This window comes from Pocillopora damicornis, chromosome 1 (genome assembly GCF_964200805.1).
Source record: "Pocillopora damicornis chromosome 1, jaPocDami1.2, whole genome shotgun sequence".
Lineage (NCBI taxonomy): Eukaryota > Metazoa > Cnidaria > Anthozoa > Scleractinia > Pocilloporidae > Pocillopora > Pocillopora damicornis.
Window position 1 is genome coordinate 17766450 of NC_142670.1, and position 27705 is coordinate 17794154.

Consider the following 27705-nt stretch of genomic DNA (forward strand, 5'->3'; position numbering starts at 1 on the left):
TCAATGTTTTTATAATACTACACATATGGGGGCTTTGGTAAGATTGTGGAAAGGAGGGACAACGTTTGAGCAGCTGGGAGGGACCAAAATGACAGTGTGACAGCCATTCATTCCCACTTGGATGGCAAAGTCTGGGGAACCTTCCCCAGGAAATTTAAAAGTTCAGATGTCCAAAAGGGTCCATTTTAGGCCACTATTTCCCAAGTTGGCTAAAAATTATAGCTGCTACGAGGGTGAGTATTGACACTGAATTAATGAATAGAGTACCTTTTATGTAACTAACTATATAAACATTATACATAGCAATGTTGTCTCTGTGATGATGTCTGTGTGGTCTTGTTTGATATTTACTTTTGCCTTGCTCAAAAAATGAGATTGTGCTGAGGACGACATTAGATTTTGGGGTACAGTGCTGTGATTTCTAACACAGTATCTTTAATGCAATTACTGATGGCAAAGGAGTTAATCAGTACTTCAATGATAAATGTAGAGCATGGCAATTAATGAAACGATCAATGTCTAATCATGAACTAGCTCTTTGTCAGTGAGAAGTTCACAAAATTAATATCGGTGAAGGTTACTTCATACAACAATTACTGTAAACCACCATACCAAAAAACATGGTGACTGGTACAATTAACCAGAACTCTTTGTGCAAGAAAATACTGGAACCACTCATAAAAACAAGCAGTAAAGGTCTGAAAAATTTAAACCTTGCATACATAATGTTGTTGTTTTGTGAAATATTGCTTTCTACGAGTGCCTTAGCCTAAGAGTAATAGTAAAATGCACAGGTGCCATATTTGTCTGTGAGTGGATTGAATCTATTGGGTGAACACCAGAAAAAATAGTAATATTGATACAAATAGGCTGAGGGTTTAGTATAGGTATGCTGTGGTTTAGTTTTATCCTTAGTTTAATTCTTTTACTTTTAATAGAGGCCAAATTGATAGTGACACATCATCTCATCATAACTTAGGCTAGGAGCTAAATTTTATCTTTCTTTTACACAAAATGCATTTTTCATTCATATCATTAACAAAACCAAAGGAAAATGATGTTTATACCAAGGACAAAAATTAAGCACAACATATACCTTTTTATAACTAGTGCATAATTCGCCAAGAAAATGTTTAGAATAGAGCTTACCACCTCATCAGCACTTTTGTTTTCTTTGCTTTGCCGCTGGTTCTCATCCATGCCTGTATGAATGATATTTAGTAAGGGTGAAAGGATTGGTATTTTCTTAGCAAAGATAGTTGCAGAGAGTTTCTCCACTAATATACAGATCGCCAAATGCTCACAATGAATGCCAACAAGACCAAGTTCTTGCTAACACATAGGAGCAATAATTGCTAATAGTAGGCAATAGTCTGTATTGAATTAAGTATTCATTTCTGCATGAATTAGTGTTTATTTCATTTTAATGTTTGTGACACATAGCTGAAAAAGTATGGATAATGTGGTAACATAAAACATACATATTATTATCATATTCCTTATAATTTGGTACAGGGGACTTTACTCTAAATTGATCAAAATAAAGAAAGTGGCATATGTCAGCCACTGATTTAAATAGCAAAGCACTAATTATTAAGTGAAGAGTAATTTTGCTGCAATTCTGTCCCTTCTGGGTGAGCAAAGAGAATGATCTAATATATTGTAACCCAACTGTTACTTGTTGGAGAGCATTGGGAGACAGCACCCTATCCTTTATGAAAGAGACCAGATCTTCATCATACGAGTTAGCAGTTTGTGAGTTAACCTCCCAGGATATGTGATATTTGACATCAACCATACCAGAGGTTGAATTTTTGCGTAGTCCCATACATTTACAATGAATACATGTCTTCCACTGTATCCATAATAGCCATCATTGTAGGCACAATGAGATGGAGAAAATCACATATTTTTGGGCATTGAAACACCGAGATCTGCCCTGTTTTTCAATTATGTAACATCTAGTTTTACATGTCCCACGCAAAATAAAAAAATCAGCCCTCGACACTGAAGGATTCAATGAATCCAAGTTAGTAGTTGCTCGCACGCTTCGCCATGCTGTCACATGAAATCTACAGTATTAAGCCCAAAACTTGAACGTGATCTTAAAAGAATGGTTGTAATATTTGAATTTAACAAAATACTAGCATAAAATGCAACCGAAACCTTACCTTCCTTTAGTAGTTCCGACAAAAAAGCACAACTTCGATCACCAGCGCACTCCAAACCAATAAGGGAAGCTACGAGGCAATGTCAAATTCTCGTCTTCCTAGCCTTTCCAGCGTATCGAAGAAAATTTCACTGATACTTCGCGCTTAAAAACGCAACAAGAATATTAATCTTTCAACAATCCGAAGTGTCCCAAAAGGCATCAAGGATAAGCCCATGAAACAAGAATAGCCCATGAAATTCTCAAACTTCGAGCGCGGAAAACTTAACGATAGTCTCACAATTTTGCATTGCATCCCTCCCCTAGTTGGGAAGTGACACGCAGAAGACACGTTCACAACGTACTTTGATTGGAAGAAATAAAACCGCATTCTATTGGTTATTAGGTGTGAGGACATAACTACAACGGAAGACACAACTGCAACGCTACATCCATCCACCAAAACCACCTCGGTCGAGAGGGACTGAGATGGAATATTTAATGACTTGCAAAACATAACCGAAGATTCTCGGAAATCCGCAAGTGATGTAGCCGAACATCCGAAGCTGTAAATCCCATGATTCTTGAGGAACAAACAGAAACAGCATAGCCGAGTTTTAAGTCGCGAACCATTGATGGTAGACATGCAGATAATTTAGGATACGTAAATTCTGTTGATGAGGCGCTTAAACTTATTGCGGAATTTGAAACAGGATTGACGACGAAGTTTTCTTTCTTTAAAGCTGTCAAAGGTTTCGGGAACATATATTTATATATATTTGATATAGCTCTTTAGCATTGCAAAACTTTGCTATCGCTATTGTGCATTCTCACTAGTTTGTCTAGTTCAAGTCCTCTGGCATGGCTTGGATGATACCACAATCGTGGAATCATTCGGGTTAATTTAATGCTTACACCTCCTTCCTCGGAAAGAAGTCACAAAATACTGGGGGAAGATGCATGAGATATTTAAGGAGCAAAAATTCGTTTTTTACTGGTGTGCCTTTCCTAATTTTGGGAAGGAAAGTGTTCAATTGCCAGCACGGCATAGATTGAACAGCTGGAGAGAAAAGGAAACGAAAAGATACAGAAGAAGTACTGTATATAATAATTTCTTTTTATCCTCAACCTTTGTGTTTCTGTCAACTATGGCTTGCTAATTTGAAAGGTCAAATACATGAATGGGTCATATGACATTGATCTCAGAATACTTTTATGACAAACGTGATAACAGTTCAATCTTGGCTAAATTGAAGATGGTTTAGAAGTTAACAATTGTAAGAACTTTTCACTAACATATGCTGCTGGCAAAGGAGAAAATATATGCAATTCTGCATTTTTTGCATTCTATCAAGCAATCATATGTTTGCTCCTTATCACGCTATGACACTTCCGTTTTGTCACATTCCAAAAAATAACTTGAGAAATACACTGTCACTCATCTTACACTGTTATATTTACCAATTACAGAAGGCTGGAAACAAAGATTTTGTTTTCAAGAAAATAAGATTTCTTGTCCAAGACACAAGGAAGTTTGACTGCGAAGCACAGATAAAAATGCGAGAAATTTATTTTTTTCAGAGAACAAGGTAGTTCTACTCATGTATAAACAGAACAAATGCGATTTAATAAATCAGATATGTGGCATGACTCCTTTTCTTCCATCCCCACTCAAAACAAGCAAACACACCTATAGAGGTTCCAGTCTGGTCTGCAAATGAAAAGGAGGAAGGTGATCACTGCAAAATTAAGCATTAGGGTTCTTATTTATAACATATTGATTATTGTATACTGATATCTAGAAATTAAGGTTGCAAGTAGCAGCCAGCTGAGTTATAGTTTGAGTTTTATCAAGTCCATTACTTTGTTAAATTTAGAGTAACCTTGACTTGAGAGAGGAAAATTGAGGAGCTGTAATATACTAATCATCAATTAGGGACCACAAAGAAAAATTTATTTATAGAGACTTTTGAAGGAGAGGGGTAAGACTTGTGACAAGCTGGCAGACATATAGATAAACTTTACTGCTAAATGGGTTACAATACAAAGTGCTCAGTATTTGGATCAGCTATGGCTCAACTTAAACTTTGCTTTAGCTTCAAGTTTAATCCTTTGTGGTTTCCTTTCTCTGTGTTTATTTTTCAAGTTATGTACACAGAAGAACACAAAAATGACAAGGAATGCTTTTGAATATCAAGAGGCTGGAATAAGCAAGAAACCAAAACTGAATTTTAAACAGTACAAAGTTCATTTGATCTTCCAATGTTATTTAATTTTAACCATAGAATTTGCTATTTAAATTTATCCCCTTCATTTTTCTGGGTATTGTGAGCAAAAACAAACAATTATCACAAAATGCATGGTATACAATGGTTTGATTCACCAATGTAGCAAAGGCCTTTCACTGTCTATCCATAAAAAGGGAAATAGTTTGTAAACTGTAAGACATTCTGCATGTTGAGTGTATACTTATTCATCCATGTGAAATTAAAGGTTACTTGAAATAAATGTGAAAGATTTATAGGATTTTCAGACCCCTGATAACAATTACTAATGTGCTGATTTGTTGTACTTAAAGGTTATGATTTTGGCGGAAATAGTGGAAGAAATTTCTGGACCTGGAATTTTGTTGCAAATGTTTGTTTAAATCAGTTTAAGTCAGTTAAAAACTCTCCTGTTTCAAGATTACATGATTACCACACCAGAACCTTTTGTATTCTATATTATGCACCATGTTATGATTATGGTTTCAATAATAAAAGGTGCTGACTCAAGAACTTTCCAAAATATCTCTACATACAAAGAAATAGATTGTGGTTATGTACTCCAAATAGCAGGTCACATCAGTCTTCTGTAAGGAAGTAGCAGAAATTTCTGTGGTGGTTTTGGTGGATGGAGAGAAACATCCACCAAAACCACTTTATTCTATGTGTTAAGAGTTATGATAATCATTATGAACGTTTGGTCGGTCAGCAATTGTGCACCATAAAAAATAACTAGCCAGAGCACTAACTGCTAATTAGTGGTATAAATCTTTTGTCTCCCTGAACATCTAACAATGGCTATAGATAAAATTTAAAAAATATATTGTTGATGGTTTTGGTCAAAGTTTTGGTGAATGTTCCCTCATGACATCCACCAAAACTACGTAACATCTAAGCACCTTTTAAATACGTGAAATATCTGCATAAAGTTGCGTAAAATGTTTTATAATACTACAATCGAACAATAGATTAATACTTACCATTTCTTGAGTAAAAAGTTTTGACGCAATTTCCCAAACAAATAATACACTTGGGTCATCGGGATAAGTCGGCATGTTGTCGTAGCTTCGTAATTTTTTTCCATCATTCCATCTCAGTCCCTCTCGACCAAGGTGGTTTTGGTGGATGGAATCTAATGCTGACCGAAATGAAACGCGGCTTTGGAAAAGCTTTGGATACCATTATGCCTCCTAAACGCGATTTTAGGTCGAAAAAAAGTTTGAATGTAGTTACTTTTAAAGGAGGAAAAGCTATAAGAAAGTCGAAGTTTAGTGTTCCAGTTCGATATGCCGCCCAGCAGTTAACTGATACAATGTCTGTAGTCGCCGGATCTTCTCTAAACACGTGCGGCGGTTTTTCTCCAGACCAAGAAGACCTTCCCCATATTGACGAATATCATGGTTTGAGAACCAACCAAAGATCTAAAAGTAAAAAAGTGCGACTGAAGCGCAAGTTAAAAGCTTACCATAAGAGGAAAGCCACGCTGGCTTTGTCTTGGCTCAATGCGAGAGAGCAGCTCGTCTCAGCGCTGTTGACCAGACAGGCTTTGCCTTTGGGGCAGATGTGTGTCATTCCTTTTTGCGAAGAAGAGGCGTGCGGCAGATGCCTTCACTGCAGTCCAGGGCAATTCCTATGCGCAGATCACATCAATTTTGTTCACGAAGGCGGTAGATCACTTCACCACCCGGAAGTTTGGAAAGTGAGTTGAAGATTTATGGAGGACAATCTCCTCCAGTCACCTTTTCAATTATGTTGTGAAACCCGATTTCTTGTGTACTCTGGCCGTTAGGCAATTTCATTTGTAAGTTCGTTGTCTTGTGGTTTAATTGCAGAGATATCCATCTTTTTTTTCTTACAACTCCATATATCACCTCTATTCAATTACTTCACTTGATGTAGTTTTTTCTCAACTTCAATGTGCATTATGTCAATGAGACCTGACCCATTTTTATACAGAGGAAAAAGCGAAAGCAGTAAGGATAATTTTTTCTTGCAAGCATACATGTAATTTGCTCTATACTCAGAACAAAGTAAAGTTTATTTTTGGCAATTTTGAAAGAGTTGGCTGATTTAAATGGTGTGTGATTTGTATTCACCTGATTCATGTAGTATATTTTATGCTCTTAGGATGGAAGATTTGTGCCATATCAGTTTGGTGAGTGTGTATGGACCACACCTCACAACATGGATCATGGATATGTGCGTGACATTATAGCTGTCGGTTTGCATGGTAAGTAACTAGCAGCTGTGCAATATGTAACTATATTGTGAGATAGGTTGCCAGTCTGCAATTACTAGTACTACTTTTTACTTATACTTATATTTAAATAGCTAGGTTACCTCTTCCAGGAAGGTCTTTGTTTGTGTTTTAATTGTTTTTTTTTAACACAGACAGGAATTAATAAACAATTATTATAGAAGAATACGACTATGGACACTCTATGGTGTTTATCTTTATACAGGGCAGCAGAATCCCATCAAAATCAAATGTTGCGAGCATGAACCAGAAGCCATAACGCTGGTCAGGAATGGTTTCTGGCCATTTACTCCAAAACAGCCCCAGGTAGCCTTTGACCTTGAATTTATGGCCTTGCTCCAATACATTTTCTTAGAATGTAGAGTGTCTTTAAGGTCAATATGTCAGGCACTGCAGTGGCTGGTCCCACCTGCTTCAAAGGTTTACGTAAGTATTCATTCAGTAATTTTTTATCTTATGCTTATGAATTCCTTTTTATTTTCTTAATTTATACAATAAATAAATTACTTGTTTTCCTTTAGATTAAGGACATCCAGCGGCTCCTTGTTGGAGATTATTTCTGCGAGTTCCAGTATATGTCTAGCACGTTGAGTAACCTGAAGCATTTCAATCCTTCTTATGAGAATGATCATGAATGTCCTGTATGTCCTAAGGTTTGTGATAAGTCATCCTTCAGATGAAATGTCTGAGTGGGTAATATTTACCTTTAGAAATCTCAAATGACTATCACTATATGTGTTGGCATAATGAATGATATAATTTAGACAAGAAACGTTGTTTTGAATCTTTATGATTCTCTCTTTTTCCTAGTGGTCCTCGTAGTGTGGCAGCTGGTCTTAGCATGAGTTATTCCATTGTTTTTCATTCATTTAGGCGTAAGAAATATTTTTAACATGACATTTCTAATAAGATTTTGGCATCTGATTGTAGGAGAAGGGAAGTTTATTTATCTCTGTTGATGCATTGTTTGGATGTGTCCACAAATGCAGTGCTGGAACTAGTGGAAAGTCCTCAAATCATGGAGAGGAACTGTTCATTAGCCAAGAAAAAGTAGATGCATTTCTAGCTAATTACAGCAAAAGACCAAGCAGCAAGTCAATGGTGTGTGAACCAAAGGACTTTTTCTCTTACTTTGTATTTTGTTGCGTTGCTCTAACCTTTTGTTATCCATCAGTACTCATACCACTACTCAACCATTACAATGAGAGACCAAAAGTAACAATTATGTTCGTTACTTGTAATAATGATGTTAGTGTTGAATAATTTAAATATGGTACAGTTTGAAGGGTTAATTACTTTGGTAACATTCTGCCCAAAATACATGTAGCTCAAACATATTGTTAGTTTGTTCTGTAAACTTAATTTACAAGAACTGTGTGAATTGTCAGCTTCAAGAACAAGTACATAATCTTTATTACAGCCCCCTCTTTTCCTTGATCTTTTTCTATTTTTTATTTATTTATTTTTTTTCAAATACAGTTTTTTCCCCTCTTTTTTTGTAATTGATTTATGGTCTTTAAAGGTAATATCTTTGTATTTGCCTACACAACTAACTCTGCCAAGGGTGTCTACTGTCACTCTTGCTGGTCTCAAGCCTGAATGAAAGAGGAGGGGTTGTTATCAAGCAGTAAATTTATTTGGTTGTCCCATTTTTTAAATTTTTATGAGAAATTGATGAATGATTATTATTTTCTGCCAATATTTTCATTGCCACCTTTCCCATAATGTAATGTTTAATTTCTAATGTGAGGGTTCACCTCCAACAACCCATATGTACTTTGAATGCTACACGTACATGAATGCTACATAGATCTTAATTCCTGTTCTGTTTTTATCTTTGATACTTCTGCTTTAAATGACATCTCAAGAAAAGGTAGAAAGGAAGTTGAAGATTAAGAGTTAAATGTTTTCTGTTGTAGGAGCAGTGTAATCAGTTTCAAGCTGGTTCCAATCTCCGTTCCAAAAACAAATCCACAAAGCTCGATGAGACAGCCCTCTTTGGTGGAGGCCGCAAGCATGAAGTGCCACAGAAGTTTTTCAGCTTAAAGAGAGGAGAAGAGTATGTACTTGCAAAAGGAAATCTGTACATTATTGGTCAGCTAGTGTTAAGAAATATGTAACCAGAGTGCCTTGTAGGATGCATAAATTAAGAGACATGTCACTTTTAGGTTCCTAAGGAAAGAATTTGTATATGATAGTTGTACTGCTGTATAGCATAACTCTGTTTTATACACCATTTCTATTAGGGTACTCAATGAAACTAGGGAACAAATAAATTACTGCATGGACATTGTGGCTACTAATGATTATATTTTTATTAAACAGGATTGGAAATGCTGTGTATTTGCTAAAATGGATTAAAAATCCTGTGCAAGATTAAGCTATCAACATTTGCTTCTTCTATGATATTGCATGTGTGCTAGATACACATTTGAGAGTAAGATTTTTTAGCGGTTTTATTTGAATTAAGTTGTGGTCATGGTACTCTGGCATTTTTGCTTGTTAAATGATGCCCTGTTGTTTTTAATTTATCTCCTCTGTAGAATACGCACCAGGAAACATTGCTTGAAAATGTTACTTTTGCGATACCTGCATTTCACTGCTATGGACACAAAGTTTCTTGTCAGGTATTTTGAAATATTTTCCTTTTGAACACTTTTGAGGAGTTGAAAGGTATTGAAAAACACATGCATGCTTACTCCAAAACAGTTATTGTTTTCATGAAGCTTTGTTTGGTCTTTTGTAATGCAAGGTCAACTACAGTGGAAGACGGCTGGAAGGGTTCGGAATGAGTGATGGCGAGGTGATGGAGAGACTGTGGTCTTACTTGAGGCCAACAGCAAAAATAACGAAGGAAATGATTCCAGCCCACCGAGTTAATACATTAACTGACTTCTTGATGCATTAAGCTAAAAAGTCAATTTTGAACCTTGGTAATTTAGCTGTTAATCTTCACGTTTTACAAATACAGTTATCACCATAGTAAATCATATTATAAACGATTTGTGATATGTTTTCATAAACTCAATCGTTATCTTGCTGTTTTTCACCATGTTTCGTTATTCCCAAAAATTTAGGAGAACGACTTCGTGACCATTTAAAGAAAGCAGTGGAAACGGAGAAAGAAACTGAAGAGCAACTCAATTTGCTTCTTGAGAAGTTGAATGAGACAGGTAGGGATTTGATTTCGTTACTTTCTTTATTTTTCCCTTCAACTAATTACATTGTTCCTTTACGTGTTAAAAAGAATTAGACTTCATTGCATGTGCGTCCTGTTGTGAGCTTTATGTCGTAAATACATGTACGGTTAACGTTCCTTAAGAACTTTTGTAAAGAAACCACATGGTATGTTTTCATACTCCATGGACCAACTTCATTCAAATAACTTCAGCTTTAGTGGTGCACTATTTTGATACAATCAATTGTATATTCTTTTCCTTTCATTAGCGAATTGGCATTTGGGTATTGCGGAATACTAGAAAATGAAACTTCGATGAATGTAACTTTGTTAGATACATAGGTATGTCTAGATGATGATACAGCCCCATTTTACTATTACCAAGGTATTAAGGTGGACGTATCCGGCGTCTCAGAGTGGAGCATTATGGAGAAATCTACGGCTAACAAAGCGGCCAGTACAGGAAGACCCAGTACGTACAAATTTCGCCTATTCATTGAGGGGAACCTATTTGGAATGGTTCACCTTTAACGACCAATAATAATCATGACAAATGAATGATTTCCATTGTACTTTGCCCCCCTTTTGATTACAGAGTGATAAATGTTTTGAAGTGCTTAAGAGGAAATTAGAGTACCACAACTGAAGGTCAGATAGGTACACGCAAGTTACTTAAACAGTTACAAGTTTGTTTAGGATTTTACGTTTCCTACTGGAAGGTTCATCACCAGATGATTACCCGGACAAGTTGAGGCAGTTTTTCTGTGTAAGGTATGAAGTAGCATGGGGATCTGGTTTTCATACAATGTTTACCCCAAATTTTACAGGAAATGTGTCACTTTTGGTCCATCACTTTCTGTCATTTCTCCTGACTTTCTCTGATGCTTGTCTTCTGAATTTTCAAACTGTTCATTAACAGAACAAACCTGCAAAAATGTTCCCCGGCATCTGAAACTTGGAAAGTACTGACTGATCAGCTTGACAGGTATGAAACCATATTTTGGATCCTGCAATTTATTCCCCTAATCTGGGAACTAAATGATCTTTACGTAAGGATATTAAAACGATTTTCAAATGAGGTCCGCCAAAACAAAGCAAAGAACTCATTACCAGCCACATAATCTAGAAATAGCTTATCATACAAGTAAACAGACAATCAGGCAGTCGGGCAATCAGAATTATGGAAAATTCCATGTCATTAAACGTGGAAGTCGTTATTGGTATTTTACTGGGTTCTCAGGGCAAGTTTTTATTGCCAATCGCACTTCAAAGCAATGCAAATCTAAACCAATAATTTCAACCAAATTTTGGGTTTCTCCACTGTTTTCCTTTACGCTGGTAATAGGTTGGATCAACAGCTAAAGAACCTTGAGGGCGGCCAACCCCGATGGTCTCCTGACAGTAGCATGTATATTGCATACCTCCGCGATTTGCAAGACAAGCGTCGAGAAGACTTGCTATTATCCATGCATGTCAAGTGCTCAGAAAGGTGGTTTCTCTTACAACTGATGAAGAAATATGTAGGTATTGCATTGATATGTTCCAGTGCTAACAGTCGTCGATAAAAGCCCGATTACAGCTAACCAACACATCGTATTGAAATGATTATAACCTAGGCTTTCTAGGGTATCATTTTGACTCATGTCGTGTTAATTCTTTAGATGGACAAGCCATTGCAAAACGGCTTTGTACGCAAATTACAAAGGCAACGGGAGCCATTAAACAGCTGGTCAAGGAGTACACAAGACAAAACGTTGACACGGTGGGTTGTAAATACCCCTCCACAATTGCGGTTGAAGACGCGCTAAGCATCGACAGTCCACTGTGGCGTGTACTAAACGATGACATCCAACCGCAGTCTGCTGTTCCCTATTGTTTAAAGAGGCAACTCATTGATTTGTTTCACACACGCAAAAGATGCTTAGAGGAAATAGCCAACACCAGAAGAAGAAATGGCTCGGATGTTCAGTCATTTCGAGGGAAAGTTGAAGGTATTGGACACTTGGTCAAAGGAACTGATGGCACAGAAAGATACGGAGCGAGCTCGCGCATTGCTCTCCATTACCCTCACGAAAATGGATGAGCTTTCCGTATTCACAGGTCATCTCCACGGTCTCTTTTCTAATGATGATGGTAGCCATGAGGAATGTGAAGCTCAGTTTGACCTTAGAATTTTCCCCGAAGTGGATTGTGATGATGCCGATGAGGAGGTTCAGATGGAGGACGATTACAACACTGATGAAGCTGACGTGGTTCAACAGCTTGGCCAAAGTGAAGTCTTTGAGGACCTGCGTTCCGTTCTCAATGCTGAATACGGAAGTGACAGTGAATCTGATTCAGATTGTTCAGATTTAAACACAGAAATATCTTGATTGTAACTTGTGAGTCGTTTCAACTGCCTGTTCCTTTTCCTCTTTCACTCAAGAATGTAAATCTACGAACAAGTGTTACCAATCAGCAAAAAAAAAATTAAGCTCAGTGTCAACTAGTCAGTCACTTTACACGACAAATAACAGCTCTCCTCCACGAATTAATTCAATCTTGTTTTATCGACTTTGGCTCCTTGACGCATCCTTACCTGGTCATTTTGTTGTGACGTTTGAAGCCTGATTAAATTGAAAAAGTTTCAGCATTTTGGCCTAAGTGTCTTTGTTCGCGGGACAAGTATTTTAACGCATGGCAATGGCGACCTTCCGAGAAGAGTTTCCGTTCTCATTAGCCGAGTGGTCTCTGCCGAGTTAATTCCCCCCGTTTGTACGTTTCCCGCAAGTTCAGTTTAGAGTGCGTGAAAACTTATCGTCAAACTTGTTAGGAAACTATGCGATAAACATCGGATATGCGATGCTCGATGGACAGTGCTTTTTCCTTTAATTGCCAAGAAATTAACCAAAAAAAAGGCAAACAAACACACAAACAAAAAATATGTTACAAAAACCACGTTACAATTTATTGTGCACAATTCCAAAAGGTTATGGCGCCTTCACAAGGAGGTCAGCCTGAAGAAGTAAACTTCAGTTAGTCGAGTGAAAATAGGTTGCCGGCTCTAAAGGCTCTAAATCGCTTCTCCTTCATAGAATGCACCATTCAACCACAAAGTTTCCCGGATTCACTGTGCACCATGAATGTGTGTTCGAGGTGGAAGAACAAAAACCACACGTATTTTTCAGGCCGTGCTCGGTAACAGCATTCCAAATTAGTATCTGCGTAAAAAAGGTTACAAAGTAACTAACGTTGGTGTTAAATACTTAGGAGACCAAATAGTACACTAGTCTTTCATTCCAGCGTGATCACTTCGTTTCATGGAAATTCCTAATTCCTTTTCACACGTAATAAGCCCGTCACTTTGAGTGGTAAACACGCTTAACACTGAACTTTACAAAGTCAGAGATAAAAAATAGGTCTGCAATGCGTACGTGTGTCTAGTGCTGGGTTTTAGCGGTACTTCCGTGGAGTCTTGTTTTGTGTAGGTTTGGTTGCAAGTTCAATTCAACAATTTGAACAAGAATTGATTAAAATAATTTTAGCTGCAAGGTTAGGTGGCTAAAATCTGAAATACAGAGACTGGAACATAGACATCAGGGATGAACAAGTTTGTTGTAAAAAACAGCCTGCATTACAAAAGGAACCGTAACATGATTCAAGTTAGGAATTGTGATTTATTTTCTTTTACATCAGAACATTTAATGAACATATAACTGTAATATAAAAAAGAAATAGAAAGTTTAACAACAGGAGAGTATGAAGAAATGCGAACAGCTCTACTACTTGATAATTACTGAAGGTTTCAACTGAGAAGGTTTACTTTTGTAATTGAAAATTATAAGTGGCAACATCAGTAATCTGCATTAAAAGCCTTGAGTTACTGTTGAAACTTTCTCTTCTCAATGTATAAGCATTAAAAATACTGTTAATAAATGTACTTCAGTTGCAGTTTTCAATTGAATGTACAAACTCAATAAAATATATAATATCTAAATACTTTTAAATACAAAAAGTCACTTGGGAGAAGGGGAATGCTATAACAGAACATTGTCCCAGTGATAATAACATGAACATTTTTGTCTTTAGTGAAAGATACATGCTTTGGTATCCTGTTAAATGGTAATATAGAGTGGATGCATTCTGATCTTTACCATTATTTTGGTTCTTGCTGCAGTTTAGTTCTCTGCAACACTGACTGCAGCCACAGCTTTAGTTTTCTCATCAAAGGTAACAAAGAGCATTGGTGTATTTAGGAATGCTTCAACAACAATATCTTCACTTAATGACTGCTTAGCGTCAACTTTAAACAACTGTAAGGCACTGAGCAAAGTATCATTAAAAATGTTACAGTGGTGTTAATGTCATCATGTCTCAGCAATGCCTGCAAGTGGTACTGACTGCTGCAAGCAGACACTTTCTGCCTGAGGCCACATGTTTCACACTTTACTACATTCCCTGGTGTTGCTGGAAGCTTTTTGTTACATTTGCAACATTGGCGATAGCACATGAAATTTTGAACACCAAGGACTTCAGCATTTGTTGATGTTTGGGTGAATTAGTCTGGCAAATCACCTGGTGAAGCTACTTCCTCTGGGAAAGGATCAGCTGGTGGAATGGAACAGTCATGCTTTGGTGTAATAAGAAAAATGGAGTAGTTTTCATTATCCTTCGTCACTTTAAGGTTACAGAAGTTATTTGTGTTGTCGTCTGCAACTTCTGTAATCAGGTCCTCCCACAGGGTTAGTTTGATTGATCCAGATGGATCTAGGAGGCAACAATCAGCTTTCGACTTCGTGCCATCTCTTGTGATTATTTTCTTCACTCCAGATAAGTGGACCACTTTGGCTTTGAGATTAATAAGCTGGTTATTGGTGACATTCGAGAGCATCGAGATGTTTAGAGTCGAGGGAATCTCTTCTTGAAGAAAAGTGACCTCCTTCAGTTCCTCTATTTGGACTCTTACATTCATGAGAACACTGTCATTTTTAATAGTGAAGTTGCTAATCTTTACTGGGGACTTTTGTTTGCTGCATCTTTCAAAGTCAACATGCTTGAAGAGAAACAGACTCCACGTACTTTGGTCGCTTCTGTTTGAGTAAGCATATCAAAATAGCGAGTCTTGTTGGAGTGCTTAACAGGGGATACGTTATGAATGTATCCTGTTAGGTTGTTCATTGTTGTTGTCTATTACAACCGAGGTGTGTCTACCTGGAGAGCGAAGAGAAATAAATGGTATCAGTAACTGTGGGTTGTAGAACAGGTATCAAAGAAAACTGCAATATGTATGTACTACAGGGCACAAAAGCAATAATCATAATATAAACATACCTGGATATGTGTTGCATATCACATATCTGCAGATTACCCCTTAAATGTCAATCACAGTGCATGATTGGTATCTAAGGTGTACATTTGAGTTAATTTCATTTTTTTGTACTCATTAATTATGAATATTCTCTTTAAGACAAAAAGAAAAACACTTGGAAGTTACAGTGAAGGTGACAAGAAAACCATAAAGGTCTACTTTTGAATCAATGCACAGATTGCTTTGTGATCAGAAAAATAAGTTTCTAAAATGTGTACATGGATTTGTGATTCAGGTAAATTAGTGTAGACATGGTCTGTAGTGGTTCTGTTATTAGTAGTAGAACACGATACCAGTTGTCTGTAACTGTGATCTCTTATAAATAGATTATAAAGAGGAATCTTGTCTTTTTCATTTAACCAATTGATATTGAAATCGCCAATGAAAACTTTGAAACCTGAAATATCAAGGGTAAGAAGTCCGATCGATGCTACACACATTTGTCTAATTGGCACTCTTGGTGACCGATATATGCCTATTATGGTAATATGTGGAACTGTTGTAACCTTAATGATAGTTATTTCAACACCACCAGTGTTGTTGCAAACTGGATATCCAGGTAGAAAAGGAATTTTACTGTACACTGCAGTTCCACCATATGGTCTTGTACTGAAAACGTCAAGTTGACTGTCATTTCTAAATAGGGTATACCCAGTGATGCTGTAGTCAGTATCACTGTCTAAGTAACATAACCGTGTTTCTGAGAATACATTTACATTCATGTTTAAGTAGTTTAAGTCTTTTTGTATGTCCTCAATATGTCTATGCAATGACCTTGAATTAAGAAAACATATCTTAAAGGCTGTTGGATCTGTTTTATAAATTGGAATTATGGAAAGCTTGAGGTGCCGGTCTTTTCTTAAATGTTGCATTTCTGCTTTTACTTCAGGATTAACAACTATTTTGCTTTCACAAAGGTCAGTAATATACAATCCCTCAATGGTTGTTACTCTGCTCAGTTCCGCATAATGTACATGAGGTATTGCTCTTCTGGTGTTAAAGTTAACAACTATTCTAGTTTCAGTGTCACCCTGTGATCTATGTATTGTTTTTTGCTACTGCAGGTCTAAGTGGAAACTGCTTTCTTACAACTTGAGCTGTTCTATTTCTTCCAACTGCAAATTGTGCAGTAACAGCTTTGATGGGGGTCCATGTGCATTCAATGCCATTGACATACACATGTCTGTTGTCATGTCTGGTTTTCTCACCAACATCCACATAGTCAAATTGAACCCAAATTATACCAGATGGTATATTTGTGTCATACAATTTTATCATCTTGATGATGCCGCCAGCACCATTTGTGATACCATCATCAGTTCTTACATTTATGGCTATTTCTATTCTTTCCCCTTCAGCAAGTTGAAGATTTGAAGCTAATTGCTTTGTTTTCCTGGGATCCAGTGGTATTTGCTTGAAGATTTTATCTCTGAGTTCTGGAGAATTTGCACCTTATAACACTATCTAATGCTTTGATGCTCTATTTGTCACCAGTAGCTGCCCTGTGAACTCTACTATTAAACTCGTCAACTTTTGGGTTTTGAATGAACAAATGAGGAACATCAATTGGGTAATTCATACAGTGTTCTGAAATGCATCTTTCTTTCAGTCTTGCAATATCATCTTGGGTGTGATTACCTTCTCTCAATCTATTTAGAATTTGAGCAAATTCTCTACTTTCCCTTTGTCTCATAATTTCGTCCAGTTCAAACATTGTAAAATGTTCTTGCCATAAATTGGGGGGCAAGATATCCATAATCTAAGTTCTTCATATCTTTGAACACATAACTGTCCATAACAGGTTCTAGTTGAAACAAATCACCCAATGCAATTATGCTAATACCTCCAAATACCTCTTTACTACCCTTGATATCCTTAAGTCTATTATTTATTTGGACATTTAACATAGTATTGCCTATCATTGATATTTCATCAAGAAATATAAGCTGAACAGCACGAAGTTTACATCTGAGGGTATTTAGTCTGCTTGAGTCAAGAGGTTTATATGTCTTTAGAGACTGGCATGCTGGTATTGCCAAGGCACTAAGTACTGTGTTCCCTTTGATACCATGAGCAGCTTTTCCAGTTGGGGCAAGCAATAATATTTTAACTTCATTAAAGTTTTCCCCTGCTCTGGAATTATAATGTTTTACTGCTGCAAGTGATGGCATGGATCACCATATAACTGATGAGAAACAGCTCTAAAAAAACAGTCACCAGCACCCCCAACATCTAGGGGTCTCAATCCCAGGTGACGTAACCGAAAGTTTAACAATATGGTGGAACCAACTGATACTGTAGTTTCAGTGTTGACATTTACATGTAGTTGAGAGCCTGGATTTAATTCAGTATCACCTGAAGTCATAAGCTTCATTCTTGATACAGAAAATCTTCTAGAATGGCTGCTTGATTTCTTTAAAAGCTTATTTACGATTGGTTTGCTTAGATTAACAAAGCTGGTGAAAAAACTGTCACATCTCTTAAGATATCTTATGTCACACAACTTATAGTCAGTAGCAAAGCTGTATAACCTTGAAGACTTAGGAATATATTTCCTAATGATGACCTTAAGTTTATATCTTGTTTTTCTTTTTGTCATAAACTGCACAATCCGTTTCATCGAGACCCTCGACGGCTCTCGGTTTCTACGTCGTTTCTTTTGTTTTTGATCTGCTATTTTGAAATGTGTATCAGTTTCATCTGTTCCACGTGAACACAACATATCCACATCAGTTGTTTTCGAGAAATCGCTTAAATTACGTTTAATCGCATTTATTCTGCTACTAACATAACTTATTCTGTTGATATATACCACAGCTTTCGCAGATGTTTCGTCAGTCAAAGGAGTCTTTCCTTTAACATCAGTCAGGTTTCTCGCTCTTCTATATACATTTTGTGTAATCTCCAAACGGGCAGGCTCAATAATCCCCACAAGGCGCTCAATTTTCCCCAAAAGGAGCTCAATGTTTGCCTTTAAGGCCTTTTCTTTTCCCCAAATGGAGCTCACGAAGCTGAAGTTCTTTCCTTTACGCATCGTAAACAACACCGCAGCATGACTATTCTGTTGGCGTGGAGAGCATCGATCGAACACTTAAAAACATCCTTTAAAGTCTTTTACTCGACCACATTGACTCAAACTTCGAAATCTGTGGCATACTGAGAAACCAACGTTATAGAAGTTCATCATAAAGTTTACAAGAGCAAAAGGACACTCACCAACTTTCCGAAGTGTGATCCACAAGTGTGAAATTCCTCCTTTCCTCAAGGCACGGGTAAAAGCACATGGTGGTCAAAGATCAGAGTCATCGTCATATTTTCGTCCCCTAATTCAATTGCTCCCGACTCTTCCTTGCGGTTTTCTACTTGAATCCAACTGGTCAACCGACAGTTTCCGAAATTATAACGGTAAAATATCGACATGGTTACACATTCCATTGGTTGAAAATCAGTGTACACTTCATGTTATCTGTCACGTAAGGTAAACTATCATTAAAACATCATATTTCGTGCTCAAATGTGGCGTATATAAAGTGCTTTTCGAATTCCGTACGCTCTTCCATCGTGTCTGCGTGCTAATGACTAGACACAAAAACTTGCTCACCTTTGGAAACGATAAAACCAGCAGCAGAGGAAGTGCTGCGTTGAGATTAGGAAGGAGTACCAAGAACAATGGATGCGCGGGAAGTACAGTGGTCAACAATCACTGTGGCTCTGGTTGCAGATGACTGATAAACACTTAAAGAACTTGTGTGTGAGGAGGTTGTGTCAAAGTGAAGGAAGAATGTATATTGTGTAAATTTCATCTTTTCGACTGAGGTGTTTTGTAAGTTCTATTAGTAGTTAGTTTGTTGTGAGTTGGTATTGTTACGGTTGTGAATAGCAGTGGTTTTTAACTTAAACCGGGAGTACTAATTAACAGGAGGTCGACGAATTAACAAGGGAAGGAGTGGGCGTAGGAGAAGTTGATGTGTGACTGGTGGCTGAAGGGGTCGTGCAACTATCCATGGAGGGTACAGGCAAAGAAATACCAAAGCTCCAGTCATGACGGGCGAGCCACAGCTTTCGGCGCTGGCCACTTCCGTAAAGAGACGGTTTACGCGGAATAACACCAATCTCTTTCTTTAAATCCAAGGGAAGGTTATTAAATGAAATTCCCAATTTCTGTATCTTAGCGTAAGGCATTTTACTTCCTCTGTTTCCGACAAGTTCAACTACAAAAGACAAAGACAGAAATTGACTGGAAAAAAAAAACGAAGCTAAAAGTCACTCCTTGTTGCGTTGAATATGACACTTATACAGAAATCATAGCCATAGATAAAGGGAATTACCACATCAATACATTAAAAGCAGAAATGAAATTTATATTGGGAAAGAAGACTGACTTTTTTTCGTATTGCAACAAATCACAGAAAAGGCAGAAGCTGAGTGTAAAACAGCTATTGACCCCTAAAATGCTTCAAATAGTAGTTTATGGAGATGTAGTTTTCAATCATGGGTCAACTGAAACTGAATGCGGCCATTTCAGTGGAAAGAGAAAACAAAGATATTTTTCAATAATTTGGAGGAACATCAGCTAGATCTTCGAAGACCTTAATCCGCACGTGCATGGATAAAGGCAAATATATGCTATAAAAACGCATACTGTATTTGAAGTTGAACACTTCTTGTAGATGAATAAAGGGGTAAGTTTCTAAAGAAACTGTGGTGCTGCGTCGGTGGGAGAGTATAGCAGGTAATTTAGTGTTAACAACTGGGTTGAAAACGTAAATTAGCCACCGTAAAGGGTAAAAAAGTTGACGTTTCGAGCGTTAGCCCTTCGTCAGAGCGATTAGAGGAATTGTGGGTTGTGTGTGGATTTATATGTAGGAAGTGGAGCTACGCCATTGGTGGGAATGTGGTGACGAGAAAAGGCATAATTTCATAATAATTTCATCATAATTTCATTCATCATCATAATTTCATAATTTCTAATTTCATCTTTCCACCGCAGTGCAAATATGTGAATTTTCATATATCTAAATCTTCATTCACTCGGATGTTTATATGTACCCAATTCATTGACCAGCTCCCAGTTGGCTTGTTAGCTCAATTGGTAGAGCGCTGCACCGGTATCGCAGAGGTCATGGGTTCAAATCCCGTACGGGCCTGAAATTTTTTTCAGGTCCTACTTACAACTACTAGTTTCAGTAGTGTTCTCAGCTACGAGGATCTTCTAATTTCATCTTTCCACCGCAGTGCAAATATGTGAATTTTCATATATCTAAATCTTCATTCACTCGGATGTTTATTTGTACCCAATTCATTGACCAGCTCCCAGTTGGCTTGTTAGCTCAATTGGTAGAGCTGCATCGGTATCGCAGAGGTCATGGGTTCAAATCCCGTACGGGCCTGAAATTCTTTTCAGGTCCTACTTACAACTACTAGTTTCAGTAGTGTTCTTAGCTGCGAGGATCTTCTAATTTCATCTTTCCACCGCAGTGCAAATATGTAAATTTTCATATATCTAAATCTTCATTCACTCGGATGTTTATTTGTACCCAATTCATTGACCAGCTCGCAGTTGGCTTGTTAGCTCAATTGGTAGAGCGCTGCACCGGTATCGTAGAGGTCATGGGTTCAAATCCCGTACGGGCCTGAAATTTTTTTCAGGTCCTACTTACAACCACTAGTTTCAGTAGTGTTCTTAGCTGCGAGGATCTTCTAATTTCATCTTTCCACCGCAGTGCAAATATGTGAATTTTCATATATCTAAATCTTTAAAACAGGAATAAATTAGTTGAATGAAAAGCGCTCGTTGATTCCGTGGGGATTAAGGGTGCCGATTTGGAATATAAATTTTTGTTCTGTTCGGAAAGCCGTAAAACACTAGAACAAAAATTTATATTCCAAATCGGCACCACAATTCCTCTAATCGCTCTGACGAAGGGCTAACGCTCGAAACGTCAGCTTTTTTACCCTTTACGGTGACTTCTTGTAGATGTTTTACTGACACGTCTTGCTTTTCCCCCAGGGAATTACCTATAAATTAAGGACATATTTTCACTGGAAATATAATGCTTTTTTTTCTAAGTTCTTAAGAAACGAGATGCTTGGTGTAATAAGTTGTTGAGCTAAGCATCAATGTAGTAAATTTCATTGAGATTCATTTATTGTTCTAATATACTGAGATTATATTGATATTTAAGAACATAGATGTACACTTAGGGTAACAGAAATTGAGTACCTGGACTACTGCTCTCGATAACCTTTTTTTGAGGTTCTGTTTATGTTTTGAGTGCAGGAATGAAATGCAAATTGGAATTAACAGGTAATTGGTTTTACTAATTGTTTTTCTTTTTTTCATCAACTCCTGTATAGAAAAATCCAATTCACAAATTCTCAAGCGCAAAAATTTGCAGAAAGATTTCAACATTACAAGTAAATTTAGAATGAGGTTCTGAAAGTATATGTCAAGAGTAAAGTGCTAATTAATGCATATCTACAGTCAGTACTCACAGTGTAATCTACTTGCAAATGTTTCCATGATGTTTGCTTTTAAAAGGCTGTCACCAATCCCAGCTGAACCCTGGTAACAAACACCATCATAAGCACATAACATCAGTGCATGACCACCAAGTGTTTCCAGTTCTGCAACCTGTGTAAAACATTGATAAGGATTGGTAATAATTAGAAGAACCAAATAGGTGTGATAACATATATACTCATTACTTAAGCAATGTCAGTTTGTTTAATGCTGGATTAAAGTTGTATTCCGTGATGGGAGTGTATGGTGACAAACATTTAATTACATGAAAATTACTGAGCTTGCATACTTAGAAAGTTGTGTAAATCAAGGAAAAGAAAAAACCCAAAAAGTAAGATATTTAAAACAGTTAATTATGAGTAAGTTTAAGAATAACTTTCATTGTTTATTAAGAGCTTGCTGAGACACCTGGTGACCAACTGTAAAATTATAAGAAAGGGGAAAATGTTTGGCATATCTTAAATTACATTCCACACAGATATATATCATAATTTCATTTGACAACAGTCAATCTACCAGTAATATAAATGTAACAATAAGAAAACTGATAAGCTAATGCTGATCAATGAAAATCAATGTCGAACAGAAAAATTCAATACGAAATGCTTGTTTGCTATTATAGCACAATTTAAGACCAGTTTGCAAATTAAACAAAATCATAAGGTCAGTAAATGTATTGGGTATATCATTTCAAGAACTTGTGAATCCAGTTTTTATACAGCTTGGTGAGTTGAACTTGGTCATTTATAAACCACAAAGTTCACATCACAAAATGTGATAAATATCATTGTAAGTTTGTAATAATGATGATGATAATGACTATGATTATTACTAGCTGACCTGTTTCATGATGTTGCCAATTATCTTCTTGGCTTGTTTATCAGCTGAGGGTAGTGACACAGCTGACCCTGAATCTGTTGCCACCTTTTTGTAGGCATCTCTATCTGAGTCAGACAAGTTCCTCCACTTTTCTCCGATGGTGCGAAAGACCTCTGCACTTCCACCAGTTTGTTCTGTGGAATAAAAGGACATGCTGCATTTTTCAACTTAAAAGGTAAGATGTAAAGCACAAATTTAGCTAGATCAAGAATGACTACCTTTGTGGAGAAACTCCCTTGTGAAAGCATTAAAGCCACTTTGTTTCCTCACTAGTTTCTTTTCTGTCCTCTTGTGTCCATCAAGCACTCTGGAACCACTACTACACTTCGCATTGTGGTTGTTTATCCAGTGCTGACCAGAAAAAAAAAGTAATGTTTCACACTAAAAGAAAAAACCAAGCAAAGTAAAATTCTAACTGGTTTAGCAGTTTGAAAAACAATAAAACTTTAAACTAACTGTCACTGACAACACACATGCAGTCACAGCTACTTTAGGGCTGACACTCAAAAAGTCAACTTTGAAACACTTTATGATGGTAAATTCATATCATCAACTCAGTAAATAAAACAGAATTTTCTTGCTATATTTCCCCACAAATGCAGCACCACAGGTTCTTTAGAAACTTTCTCTCTTTATTCAATTGGAAAAATATATTTTTAGATATATGAAAATTCACATACTTGCACTGCGGTGGAAAGATGAAATTAGACGATCCTCGCAGCTAAGAACACTACTGAAACTAGTAGTTGTAAGTAGGACCTGAAAAAAATTTCAGGCCCGTACGGGAATTGAACCCATGACCTCTGCGATACCGGTGCAGCGCTCTACCAATTGAGCTAACAAGCCAACTGGGAGCTGGTCAATGAATTGGGTACAAACAAACATCCGAGTGAATGAAGATTTTTAGATATATGAAAATTCACATATTTGCACTGCGGTGGAAAGATGAAATTAGAAGATCCTCGCAGCTAAGAACACTACTGAAACTAGTAGTTGTAAGTAGGACCTGAAAAGAATTTCAGGCCCGTAGAGGAATTGAACCCATGACCTCTGCGATACCGGTACAGCGCTCTACCAATTGAGCTAACAAGCCAACTGGGAGCTGGTCAATGAATTGGGTACAAACAAACATCCGAGTGAATGAAGATTTTTAGATATATGAAAATTCACATATTTGCTCTGCGGTGGAAAGATGAAATTAGAAGATCCTCGCAGCTAAGAACACTACTGAAACTAGTAGTTGTAAGTAGGACCTGAAAACAAATTTCAGGCCCGTACGGGAATTGAACCCATGACCTCTGCGATACCGGTACAGCGCTCTACCAATTGAGCTAACAAGCCAACGGGGAGCTGGTCAATGAATTGGGTACAAACAAACATCCGAGAGAATGAAGATTTTTAGATATATGAAAATTCACATATTTGCACTGCGGTGGAAAGATGAAATAAGAAGATCCTCGCAGCTAAGAACACTACTGAAACTAGTAGTTGTAAGTAGGACCTGAAAAAAATTTCAGGCCCGTACGGGAATTGAACCCATGACCTCTGCGATACCGGTGCAGCGCTCTACCAATTGAGCTAACAAGCCAACTGGGAGCTGGTCAATGAATTGGGTACAAACAAACATCCGAGTGAATGAAGATTTTTAGATATATGAAAATTCACATATTTGCACTGCGGTGGAAAGATGAAATTAGAAGATCCTCGCAGCTAAGAACACTACTGAAACTAGTAGTTGTAAGTAGGACCTGAAAAAAAAAATTTCAGGCCCGTACGGGAATTGAACCCATGAGCTCTTCCAGTTACTTTATCACATTAATATGACTTAAAACAGTTAGATGACATTGTACAGTAGCTGAAAAGGCTATTGAAAAAAGGAAACTGTTATATGCTCTAATTTGCAAAGTCTGGGAGGAGAGGTCTGTACATGCAGTCCCATAAAATTAAAGTTCTGAGCTTTTTTAAGATCTCTTTAAAAGTATTTCTTTTTGCATCTATATTGTGTGGTACAAATACCACATCAATTTTGTCTATCTTAAAATACTGAAAAAGATGCAAAATAACAAATAAAAACAAATTGAAAGATAGAGAGACAGAGAGAGGAGAGGGAGAGAGAGAGAGGAAAAAAATAGCGATAGCAAATGAATAAAAAACATGTAAATCTAAAGCACCCCAATGACTTTTGTTTCATTTGCTAGTTGCTGGCTCGAATAACATTTGAAAGTTATCAGAAGTCAACTGTGAATATGACCCTCTGCATTAACATCCTCGTATGTAGTACCTTATTCAAAACACTTAGTTCAATTGGGTTTTACTGTATTAATATATAAGACAAAACGTATGTAGGAAACACATAAGGTGCAAAGAAAGGGAAATACTAAAGCATGGCCTGACCAAAAACCCCCTTAACACAAACTAAAACCAATACGTACACCTGAAAACAAACTAAAAGGATCCAAAGTAATCTTAAACCATTTGAAACCATCTAAAACCATATAAACCCATCTTAAATCATTTGACCCATATAAAAAAAATTGGCAACCATCTTGAATCTACTTAAACCATTCAGAACCATCTTCAACTATCTGGAACCATTTATAACCTTCTTAAAACATCTAGAATGATCTGTAACCATTTGAAACCATCTGGAAGCATCTGTATCCATCTACAACCAACTCAAGCCATCTACAACCAACTCAAACCATCTACAACCACCTCAAACCATCTGCAACTGACTCAAACCATCTACAACCAACTAAAACCATCTGAAGCCATGTACAAGCAATGGAAACCATCTTAAAACCATCCTAGGGGCCTGTTTACATGAAGGTTGGGGGACTCCACCTAGGTGAGGTAACCTGCCTATCCATATAATCTCTTACTTTATCTTGATCATGTTTACATGATAGGCAGGGTGACCTGCTTAGGAGAATATCTCCCAACAGGGATAGCAATTTGCCATGTAAACCATCTTAAACCATCTTAAACAATCTACAAGCAAACCATCTTAAACCATCTAAAACTACCGCAGTGCAACCATCTAAAACCACCTCTGCACAACCAACTAAAACTACCTAATTGCAACCATCTAAAAACCACCTCAGTACAACCACCTAAAACTAACTTAGTACAACCATCTAAAAACCACCTCAGTACAACCACCTGAAACTACCTCAGTACAACCATCTAAAACCTCCTCAGCACAACCACCTAAAACTACCTCAGTGCAACCATCTAGAACCACCAAAAATCAAAGAAATATTATCTTAGCTCGAGATGGAGATAGTAGGCTGGTTTAAGAGGCCAGCTGTAGATGAATGATTCAGACTATCATTGTGCTCGACAAATAGAAGTTACAAAGGCCATCATTGTTCCTATAATTTCCTAAAATTAAAACTAAATTACAGTCGATCTCATTTTTCAATTGACAACTTGAGTTAAAGAAGACAAAATTGCACAAATGTATCAACAAATGTCTAACAATGGCACCCAGTTAATTACATTTTCATGTGAAGTAAGAGAACTTTCATTCAGTACAAGAAAGCGGTACGAAACGTGTGAAATAAAATAAGAACTAAGAAGAAAAGTCCTATTTCAGCCACTCTTTTATATCTGATACAATGTCCTTATCAGAAGACACGGTTACATCGCTGAATGTCAAATTGGCCAAGTTGCAATTTTCTAACTCATTAACAACTACATATTCCTTGTCAATAAATGCTTGAGCAAGAAGCTTTGTTACTGATGGCTTAGATTTCCCTCTGACCCCAGCAACTTTAAGATATCTGCAAGCTGGTAGGATCTGCGTTTGTAGTTTTACATCTTTCATTTTTGTTTCTTTAACTGAGAGTTTATTGCACGAACTCTGATCCGCTGAAAACAACAATGCAAGAAACAACCGGAACTTGATCTCTCGCTATAGAAAAATTAAACTTATCAAAAGAAATAAAACAAAAATTATATCATTGTGTAGTTCCAGAAAATCTTCATACTTCTTCGTAAAAAAGAAAAAAGAAAAAAAAAGAGAAAGGAGAGAACCATGTGAGGACATCGACAATGCAAGCTATGTACAATACAAGCATGGAATTCAGTTACTGGTAGAAGCCCATGCCATGAGAAAAATAAAGAAAACGTTTTAAAATTACTCTGGAATAATCACTTTCACAGCGGAAAAAGCCACGTGACACCATGAAGCCCGCGAGAACTTCACTGACAGATGTATTGGAAACTGAAAAGAAAGCATTTCTCCCAGTTAATCCTTTGTGATCAAATGCTAAAGTTTTCGCCTAGTGGGGCTAAAGAAGCTTACGGATTATAAATGTTTCACAGAAACCATTTTTCTCCCTGTGTCTGCCTCACAGTAAGCTTAATCTAAAATATTTAAGCTCAATTCTACTAACCTAGTTTCTGAACTGAAGAAGAAAACTTTTCTTTCTTCCCAATCGTGTTAAGGCCAAGCCTTTCCATCGAGTTGTCGTTTAGAATGCGTTGGGAGAGTAAAGTAGTTCCGGTTATTTCCTCTTCCACAAATCTCTTCGCAATGCTCTCATCGTTGAAGATGCTCATGACCCACCCCTTGACTTCCTCCCACGTCCACTCTGAAGTTTTGAAAAAACACCACTGTCAATCGGGAATTACAGAGGAGAATCATTCCGCATTAATTTCGAAATTGAAAACTAAACGACAACTTACCAGAGACATTTATATCTGAAACAATAACATCATCACTTTTTCCTTCCAGCAAACTGGCGGGAAAGGGAAGCTGTTTTGGTCTAACTTTTTTTTGTTTCTGTGTATATGTTCGTAGGCTGTCGTTTTCACTTGATACATCATCAGTGTCTCCACTTTCAGGGCTGTCCATTTGGGATGCGAAACAGTCGTCGGGAGAGGAAAGTCTTGGTGTTAGAAAAGCACGAGAACGACTCTCACTGTGTTCGCCCACCATTTCCTTTAACTGAATGCTAAAAGCGCGCGAGAATGTTTTTTGTAATATATTACCTCTCTTGAGTGGCTAATTTCCCCCCCCCCCGTTCTTTGGACGTTTCTCATTGGTGGTGTTTAGTCACGTTTTCGGTAATTTACATCTCCGCTGATATTTTCACCGTCGG

General features: G+C 37.2%; 2 protein-coding genes, 1 long non-coding RNA gene and 3 pseudogenes across 5 annotated transcripts in view; 1 reads left to right on the plus strand and 5 right to left on the minus strand.

The window, feature by feature from the left end:
- LOC149052435 (uncharacterized) overlaps positions 1-2603 on the minus strand; it is a 6723-nt gene extending 4120 nt beyond the window's left edge. The window contains exons 1-2 of one of the 2 annotated variants that reach the window (XM_089193759.1): positions 2172-2603; positions 1153-1202 (exon numbers count right to left, since the gene is read on the minus strand). The gene's annotated coding sequence lies outside the window, so the exon portion shown is untranslated. Of the gene's footprint in view, positions 1-1149; positions 1203-2171 lie in introns of both variants that reach the window. The other variant, XM_089193709.1, reaches the window with a different exon arrangement.
- Positions 2604-3702: 1099 nt separating this feature from the next.
- LOC149052436 (uncharacterized) lies at positions 3703-5534 on the minus strand. The gene is made up of 2 exons (XR_016183366.1): positions 5394-5534; positions 3703-3860 (listed from the first exon to the last, which is right to left on the minus strand). It is a non-coding gene; the product is annotated as an uncharacterized LOC149052436 (long non-coding RNA).
- A 14-nt stretch (positions 5535-5548) lies between these two features.
- Positions 5549-12480, plus strand: LOC149052437 (uncharacterized; annotated as a pseudogene). Its single transcript, XR_016182842.1, has 15 exons — positions 5549-6112; positions 6541-6643; positions 6876-7096; positions 7192-7323; positions 7601-7771; positions 8590-8729; positions 8996-9107; positions 9214-9297; positions 9423-9603; positions 9748-9843; positions 10234-10320; positions 10568-10619; positions 10768-10833; positions 11194-11372; positions 11510-12480. The product of XR_016182842.1 is annotated as an uncharacterized LOC149052437 (transcript).
- A 1009-nt stretch (positions 12481-13489) lies between these two features.
- LOC149052438 (uncharacterized) lies at positions 13490-15005 on the minus strand (annotated as a pseudogene).
- Positions 15006-15350: 345 nt separating this feature from the next.
- LOC149052439 (ATP-dependent DNA helicase PIF1-like) lies at positions 15351-17407 on the minus strand (annotated as a pseudogene).
- A 1544-nt stretch (positions 17408-18951) lies between these two features.
- On the minus strand, positions 18952-27542 carry LOC149052440 (uncharacterized). Its single transcript, XM_089180941.1, has 7 exons — positions 27290-27542; positions 26998-27195; positions 26217-26470; positions 22816-22978; positions 22559-22731; positions 21687-21829; positions 18952-19432 (listed from the first exon to the last, which is right to left on the minus strand). The coding sequence occupies exons 1-7, from the start codon at positions 27540-27542 to the stop codon at positions 19108-19110; spliced, it is 1509 nt and encodes a 502-aa protein (XP_089037067.1). The 3' UTR covers positions 18952-19107.
- Between the last annotated feature and the right edge of the window lie 163 nt (positions 27543-27705).